Source organism: Penaeus chinensis, chromosome 20, assembly GCF_019202785.1.
Source record: "Penaeus chinensis breed Huanghai No. 1 chromosome 20, ASM1920278v2, whole genome shotgun sequence".
Classification (NCBI taxonomy): domain Eukaryota; kingdom Metazoa; phylum Arthropoda; class Malacostraca; order Decapoda; family Penaeidae; genus Penaeus; species Penaeus chinensis.
This window is the reverse complement of record NC_061838.1, coordinates 16,709,176-16,717,784: the sequence shown is the minus strand read 5'-3', so window position 1 is coordinate 16,717,784 and position 8,609 is coordinate 16,709,176. Positions and strand designations below refer to the sequence as shown.

The window sequence follows — 8,609 nt, the reverse complement described above, 5'->3', positions numbered from 1 at the left end:
CTTCAAGCATGAAATCCCTGATATATTTCAAGAGTCCATTGGTGACCATCCAAGAGCAAGAAAGAATTTAATCTCACAGGAGGCACTGGAGACCACAGATGCTTGTCACTTGCGTCATTCCCTGGTGTATAAAATTTGGACACTGTTCAGGGGGAAAAAGGAACAGTATATCGGGAATCTTTGCGAGGGGAGGTTGAAAGCCATTTCTTGGTAAAAGCCATTCAGCCTGCCTAGCAAGCCCTGAGAAAGCTGAACTTCATGCCCTCCTCACCGGCGACTGCAATCCACTCTGTAGATGGCCAGATTATCTTAGATTATAATGGAATCTGTGGACATTGAGCTGAGGACTTAGAGTAGTAGTATCAGGTTGACCCAGTGCCAGATTAACCCATCGAACCTCCTACCTTGGCTTAAGTCAGGGAAGCAATCTTCAATCTGAAGGGTGCTAAAGCAGAAGATATCAGTGACGTCCCTGCTGAACTGTTAAAGGCAGGCATGCCTCAAACATATGAGACCTCTTTTTGAGGTACCAGAGAGTGGAGCAATCTGGATTCATTTTTGAGCAATCCACAATAGATCTGTCCTAGTGCTCTGAGTCACTGTAGAGTGGTGCCACAGGCTGCTTGCAGCCTACATAGATCTCAAGAAGGTATTTGAGGGCACTGCGAGTTGCCCTGGGAGAAAACTAGACAATGGGATTTCTGACAAGGATTATTGAACTAATAGCAAGCCCGTATACTAGTATTGCCAGTGCTTTAAAGTGTGGTGGGGTCTATCTAGCTTCTGTTCTGTGAATTCAGGAAGCAGGACTGTGTTCTTCCACCAACACTTCTCAACACTTGCATGGACTGGATAATAGGTAGAACTGGTATCCATAGCCACTGTAGAGCAACACTGAGCAATATCGAGGTCACCGACTGGTATCTGGAGACCTTGGTGGTAGCTCTTTACACATTTCATGCAATGTGACCCACTGGTTGGTCAAGATGCATCATATAATTTTGTAATGTGATCCACCAGTGAGATGGAATTAGATTTTTTTTATTAATGGTTTCTAAAATGTATCCTGATTAAACGTTGATTTACGGGTATTTAAGAATTTAGTAATCATAGATATGATATAATTCTAAATGTTTTATATACCAATACATTCCTAACATTCTGAAAATACAACATACAACCCACTTACAATTACCCTCGGCTTTCAGTCCAGGTTAGTAATCACATTTGTATAGTTTCCGCCATCCCACTAAATGATTTCGTATTTTTTCTTGTTTCTCATTAATATAGAAACTTACATGTTGTGTGCATTTTATGATTTTCATCAAGACCATCTGAATTAATACCGGTGGGTCGAATCCCAAAGAGATCACTCTTTTTTATTCAATTGCAATTCCTCCCACCGGTGTACACGTGTTTTTATGCCTCCAACAGACTTTTCAAAGCAACTAACAATGCAGAAAATTTTTCGTTTTCATTTCGAGGCCCTTATGTCTAGAGGTCTCCTGGATCAATTTCAAAATCCAGAACTTTGAGGTCCTGCAAGATCATTTCCAGTTACTAATTGCTTGCAACAAGAATATCGGTCACACAGTTTTGCTAACCTTGGTTGGGTAGTCAATGACTTTGGGATATCAGACCAGGAAATCAGTAGACAGTTAATTGGTCTGGCATATGATGCATCTTGACACTCCACTGTAACGATCTGAACCGCCGTTACAGTGCGCAACAAGCCGAAGGCGCTCGTTGACGGAGTTAAGACCTGTTTATATGTCCTTTTTACATTGATATAATGGTAGCGTGGGGAAATTTAAGGTCTGATGGGAAAATCTACTTGATCATTTATACTGAAACGATTTATAATTTTTGATGTTTGTAAAATAAATATTCCCCTTTATTAGGTAATACTACACAAGTACACAGCACTGCTGAACTTAACTTAGATAAGGGCAAAAGGGGGCTGCCGATCCATTCCTCTGCTCTGCCGCCTTCCTCTATCCTCTGGCTTTCCGAACTGCTGCTTCGTTCACGGTCGTTCACGTCTCCCTTCTTGTGTCCCGACCTCTGCTGTCGCCAAGATTCCCCCTGACCTTGCCTTGCCCGCCCTGTGCCTGAGGCTGTCAAGGAATTCCAGGCGAACGAACTCGGACGGTAGTTATGAGGGCAAAGTGGTAGGAGAAGGGGTCGTTTGTCAGGGTCAACGCTGTGAGATCTTCGTGATCGCAATCTGTCTCGCTACACCACAACTCACGAAGCTGTGGTTTGAGCAGATTGGTCAGATCAGGTTGTGAGGTGTTACAGATGGCCCAAGAACCCACTGGCGCCATGCTATGAGGAATCTCATGGATGGAAGTGAAGGGTGAATACTATTATGCGCCCCTTCAGCATTAACCCCAATGATTGAGAGGATGATTTCCTCTTTCTATTTGTTTTCTTTTGTTGTGAACGGCTTGGAAGAGTCTTTTTAAAACATATTGATATGTTTTCTGTTAACTGCAGATTTAGACAAGAGTACACCTAGAGACAGAGAGAGAGAGAGACAGTCTCTAAAGTTCCCTTAGCATCCCATTTATCATCCCCCTCTAAACCTGATTTTCTAACCCCCATCTCGGTCCCTTTGTCCTCAACCCAGGCTGGATACAAAACCTTATAGTCCACGAAAAATAAGCAGGATTTGGGCAAATAAAGCTTTGGAGGCTCTCACAGTCCCACAGACTGTGCATCTACTGGTGACATTGGCGGTAATCCTTGGTGTGTTATCATCACTCACTTTATTTTTTTTTTTTTTTTTTCCCCTTTATTTACCACCCTGGCTAACTGCACAGGCGTGGGCAAGCTGTGGTACATTTAATGCATGGTCATAACATTACATAGTGGTATTACATTTGAATTTTAGCCTATATTATTATGAGTACTTTATCAGTTTCAGGAAAGGAACAATTGCACAGTCCTTTATCCCCTCATCTGCCACGCCGGCATATAGCTTGGGCGTGGAAAAGCATTAATACATTTGATATGCGGTTATGTGATACTACATTCCAAATTTAGGATACAACATAAGTATATCTTCTAAGACATCAGATGATATGTAGTTACTGAAAGGCTGTAACACAGGGCACTCCGATATAATGTACAAGTGTTCGCTTATATTCTTCATTACACAGTTTACACTTAGTTTCTTCGACATTACAAACTATACTAACCTGCCAATACAATCTATATCCAAGCCTGATTCTTGCAGTCACAACATCACACTGTCTTGTTCTTGTTTTATATAAACCATAGATGAATGAATCTTGCCTAAACCGGTCATAGTGCTTTATGCTACAGCTTTCAGGGCGTTGAGAATTAATCAACTCAGTCAAGTCCTCTCTGAAGGAAACTTTAATGATGTATAAAATCCTAGAAAGAGGTTTCCCAAGATCTATATCCACACTTTGTTTGTCACATGCTGACTTTGCTAGGCGATCAGCATGATCATGCCTAGGGATTCCAACATGTGATGGAATCCACACAAAACGTATATTATGGCCTCGTTCTTTTGCACGATACACGTTTATCCTGATGTCATTTGCTATATTTCCCGCACATTTGTCTAGTGTTCAGAGCCTGGAGAGCACTCTGTGAATCGCAGAAAATGACCCCTGAGCCTTGATTCAATAGAAATTCGGTGGCCATGAGTATTCCTGCCAACTCAGTTTGCATAGTGCTAGCCCAGTCATGAACCCTCCTACAATCCTAGTGCTGCAAAATATTGTTTTTATATACAACAAAAGCGCATCCTGCTCTACTCCCAGACTGCAATGATCTGTCAGTGTAGCATTCATATGCATTGGAAAGAGTTTCTAGATGCTCATTTATAATTGCAAGTGCATACTGCTTAAGTATAGCAGGGGGGACACTGTCTTTTTTGGGGCCAGTCGTATAATATACACTCAGGTCCGACATTTTCCACAGTGGTACAGAACGTCCATGTAGGGTCTTAGTTATGCGTATGTTCAGCTGAGCTAAGTGTTTACACGTTACTTGTACCCATGGATTTGATTATGAATCGGTGTTGTCATTCAAAGTTAGCTGTTCTATTCTGTGTTTTAGTTGTCTTTGGAACTCTGTACAATGGAGGGGTTCTCTAATTGATTTGACACTAAGTGTGTAATTAATGTATAATATTCTTTCATAAACAGAAGGGAAATTAAGTTCTGTTCTCATATCTACAATCCTTGTTGTTCTAGGGGCACCAAGAATGATCCTCATGGCTTCATTTTGTACACTTTCTAGACTAGTCAACTCTGATTCCTTGAACAATACTAGGTGCAATGCATGGTAATCTATGACCGACCTTATGTATGACAAGTAAAAGATTCTCGCAATATTGACATTAATACCATGGTCTTTGCCGACAAGTGTCCTAAGTGGTTTAGCCGCTCCCACAGCCGTTTCTTCAGGTTTCTAATGAACTCTGAATTATTAACAATCACCCTGAGGTATTTGTATTGATGGCAGATCTAGCTCAACGTCATTTATATGAAACCTTGGCAGAGGGATTGTCTTTGGGTTAAGTGCCTTGTTTTTTTTTCAGTTGAGATTATCAAGCCACACTCAGTAGTCCTTGCAGAAAGTATATGTAGAATCTCTTGCATTTTCTCCTCGGATGAGGATTTAATACAAATGTCATCGACATACCAAATAATGGAGTCATTGCCTGCAAGTGGTATATCGCCCAGTAATCTATGCATTAGGATATTAAATAGCATGGGACTAAGTACGCCTCCCTGAAGTGTGCCGAGTTCAAATACTTTTGTATGAGTACTCTTAATGCCCCTGAAGAGAACCTGAGCCGATCGATTCAACAGATACATTTGAATCCATGTTAACAGTTTTCCCTGAATACCAAAGCTAGCTAGTTGCTCAAGGATAATTTCTTTAATATTGACAATGAAATGAAAAGTTTTATATGCATGGACTTTTCCCGTTATGATGACAAATAAAGTCAGGTTAAATTGCTTCGTGAGAGTGTGGCTTGAATCTCACACTACTAACGAGTCTCCTGGGCTATTTTCGCCGCCAGTTGGGCATCTTTAGAATATCTGATGTACAACCATACACAATGACTAACTGCCACTGCTTCAGCAACAGTGAGCAAAACTGCCTCATTTGACTTTGGCTTCACATTCAGCGTTAACCAAACTTTTTACTTCTAAAAACTGTCAGCGTTTAAGCTCCCTGCCTCTTCGTTTAAGGGACGCAGTCAAACCATGCTTGAAGGAGATACAATGAAATCCATGGAAAAAAATATTACTTTTATTAGTTATAAAATAGTGCAAAAATAGTATTTAATGATGAAAAATAGTAGATAAAGTATATGAAAGTTTTTGATCCAGCATATCTGAAATAAAAGCAAAAAGAAAAAAGTCAGAAATTAGTGACACATAAGGTGTTTTTATGTCAGTTTGAGGAAAGAACCGTATGAAATAGAAATGCATATCAATGAAAATATTGATAATAAAGACAATAAACAAGTATATCATCTCACTCACCACTCTTCCTTTGACTGCAATGCGATTCCATAACCCTATCGAGCACTGGTCTGTGGTTTCCCCTTTTCCCCCGAAGGGAAGCGCTGTGTTGACTGAAGCAAAAGGGTTCTCCGACATGAAATCGAGAACTGCGTATTGCATGGTTAAGGATGACACAGGTGGCATAGGAACTGCGGCCGTGAAGCCTCTAAAATTTTCAGCAGGTGTTTCACTGTCTTAGAATGCTCTTATCTTCCCAAGACTCTCTCTTGCTTGATTCCTGTCCTGCTGTGACATAGCAAGAATTATACTGTCACGATAGTCAATAGTCATCGATCTTGTACCAAAAGCCTTACATTTTTTCCTCCTACAGAGAAAGAACATGTTCTACAGAAGTGGTTTCTATTATTTCGAATGTACTTGGTATTTGTGCTAATGATGTCACTGCGCCGGCGAGGAAGAAATAGCCAACAGGTCAGTGTGTATATAAATAAGTTAATAAATAAATATATACATATATATATGTGTGTGTATATGTATATGTATATATATGTATATATATACACATATATATGCACACATGTATATTTAAACACACACACACGCGCACACACACACACACACACACACACACACACACACACACACACACACACACACACACACACACACACATATATATATAAATATATATATATATATATATATATATACTTTTGATATATATATACATATATATAATATATATGTATATACATATATATATATGATATATATACATATATATGATATATATATATATATATATATATATATATATATATATATGATATATATATACATATATATATGATATATATATATATATACATATGTGTGTACACACACACACACACACACACACACACACACACACACACACACACAGACACATATATATATATATATATATATATATATATATATATATATATATATATATATATATATATATATATATATATATATATATATATATATATATCATGTATATAAATATATGTCGGGGAAAATTCGAAGAAAATAATATCATGTCGGGATTTTTTTTGAAATATGAAAAAGTATCATATTCTTTCTAAATTACAGTCCCTCGACATGACCTTCAAAGCTGACAATATTGTATAAACAATACTTGTTCGCCTAAAGCCAAGAAACCCTGCATTTTGATTTACTTCCTGTAAGTAGCCTGCCTTCGCTCTCTTAATAAGGCTCATGAGCTTGATTTGATCTCTCTGTTAAGGCACATTGGTCATAGAAACATAACTATGATGATAAAAAACAAGTGATATTGTGCTTTTAAAATTTTAACAATGGTAAATATAAGAAAATAATTAAGGAATATTCTCTTTTACGAACTGATTTAAATCCTCCTTTCTCCTACCGATTATATTTGTTAACTAAGAAAAGATAATAATAACGAGAGTGGGGCAGAATTTCCTACTTTCCTTTTTCTACATGTTATTTCTTCATAATTTTGTTTTCTGCATTTAGGCTATGTTAAACATTTATTTTGATAATCTAATTACATAGCATGGCTGTCATAAGGATGATCCACGTGAATTTAACTGTGTGTGTGTGTGTGTGTGTGTGTGACCGCGTCGCCCTCCGACCAGTTGGCTCAGAGGTTTAAAGCACGAGACAGCCAAGCGAAGTGCGCAAAATGGTGGCACATTTTCTTAGGATTTATTTTTTTCCTGTTAGGGAATTAACCTCTTCATACGACTAGATCTGTTAGCCCCGTGCTTAAACGTAGCAAATTGAATTAAATGCAGTTATCATGAGAATAACATCGACTGAGATGGTACAGATAGATAGATGACGCATGCGAAGTAAAATACGTTGATTTGGTCATGGAATGTTTGCCAAAACTTATTTGCGAGTCACTGTCTGCCGAGTCCCGTGGAAACCTTTTGAAGGGAGATCAGTTTGCCAGGTAACTTACTGCGATTATGCAAATTTTGGCATTTGTGTTGTATGTCACAGCAGATCAGGATAACTTCCTCCAACTTTGTTGATCACAATTTCGATTTATCCTTTTTCACATAAAGGCATCACTGCAATCAGTCCTATCAATAAATATATCATATTTCAGTTATTTTCGTCCAGCTGCTCCCGCGACGCGCGCCGTTCCAACAGCGAAAAGTTCGGGCTCTCCGTCCGCCACCCGTCCGCGTTCTCCCCGAAACTGTACTCCAGCTTTTTCTTCTCGCACCTAAGGGTTTTTATCTTGTACTGATACCTAGGGGGAGAGGAAGGCTTCTGAGTATTCAGGGGACCGGGGCATACGCAGAAAAAAATGTAAACGAAAGACATTTAACGATAATCATATACACAGGTCTTGTACCATGCAATAAAAAATACATTTTTTTTTCTCGAATTTCTTTGTATATATAAATCCAAACGTCAGCATATAAACATCACGAGTATAAAGAAACAATATCAGGAATGATAATACTGCAGATGACAGTGATTTAAATACAATTAAAGGGACCACAATTCCACGCCTCCCTCATATTCCTTCGGCAATTAAATTGTACCAACTTTCCTAGGCCTAACTTTTGATAATATAATAGATGCAGGGAAGAAGTGTCTGGTACTATTAGTAAATACTACAAACACTGTGTTTTTCAGACGGATGAAGTAAACAAATACACATAATGTCGGAGCCCATAACAATGATAAATATAAATGGTAATGACGGTAAGAGTCATGCTAAGAATAATGGTAGTATTAAAATTGATAACAGTAGTCGGTGCTACTACAAAAGACTGCAAGGGGGCAAGCCATGGCCTCCGCCGGGGCCTCAGTTACCTCATGGCGCGGCTCAGCTTGCTGTAGTTCATGGCCCGATTGCCCTTGACCTCGCCCCACAGCTTGGCCACCTCGTCCTTGTCCACCAGCCGGAAGCGGCCGGCCGCGGGGTCCTCCCACCGGATCAGGCTCGGGCACGTGCTCGGGCTGTGCAGCAGCTGCCGGCAGAACTCCCACACCGTGCCCGTCTCCTTCCGGGACGTCCTAGGGCGCCGTCCTGCGTGGAGAGGGGGGGATGTTGGG

General features: G+C 39.5%; 1 protein-coding gene and 1 long non-coding RNA gene across 2 annotated transcripts in view; both read right to left on the bottom strand.

Annotated features, from left to right (window-relative positions):
* Positions 1-5,287: 5,287 nt before the first annotated feature.
* LOC125035775 lies at positions 5,288-6,098 on the bottom strand. The gene is made up of 2 exons (XR_007115835.1): positions 5,538-6,098; positions 5,288-5,386 (listed from the first exon to the last, which is right to left on the bottom strand). It is a non-coding gene; the product is annotated as an uncharacterized LOC125035775 (long non-coding RNA).
* Positions 6,099-6,566: 468 nt separating this feature from the next.
* LOC125036174 (ecdysone-induced protein 74EF-like) overlaps positions 6,567-8,609 on the bottom strand; it is a 17,166-nt gene continuing 15,123 nt past the window's right edge. The window contains exons 6-7 of the mRNA XM_047628613.1: positions 8,367-8,583; positions 6,567-7,794 (exon numbers count right to left, since the gene is read on the bottom strand). Of these exons, the coding sequence (XP_047484569.1) occupies positions 7,644-7,794; positions 8,367-8,583 (368 nt within the window). The 3' untranslated portion in view covers positions 6,567-7,643. The remainder of the gene's footprint in view (positions 7,795-8,366; positions 8,584-8,609) is intronic.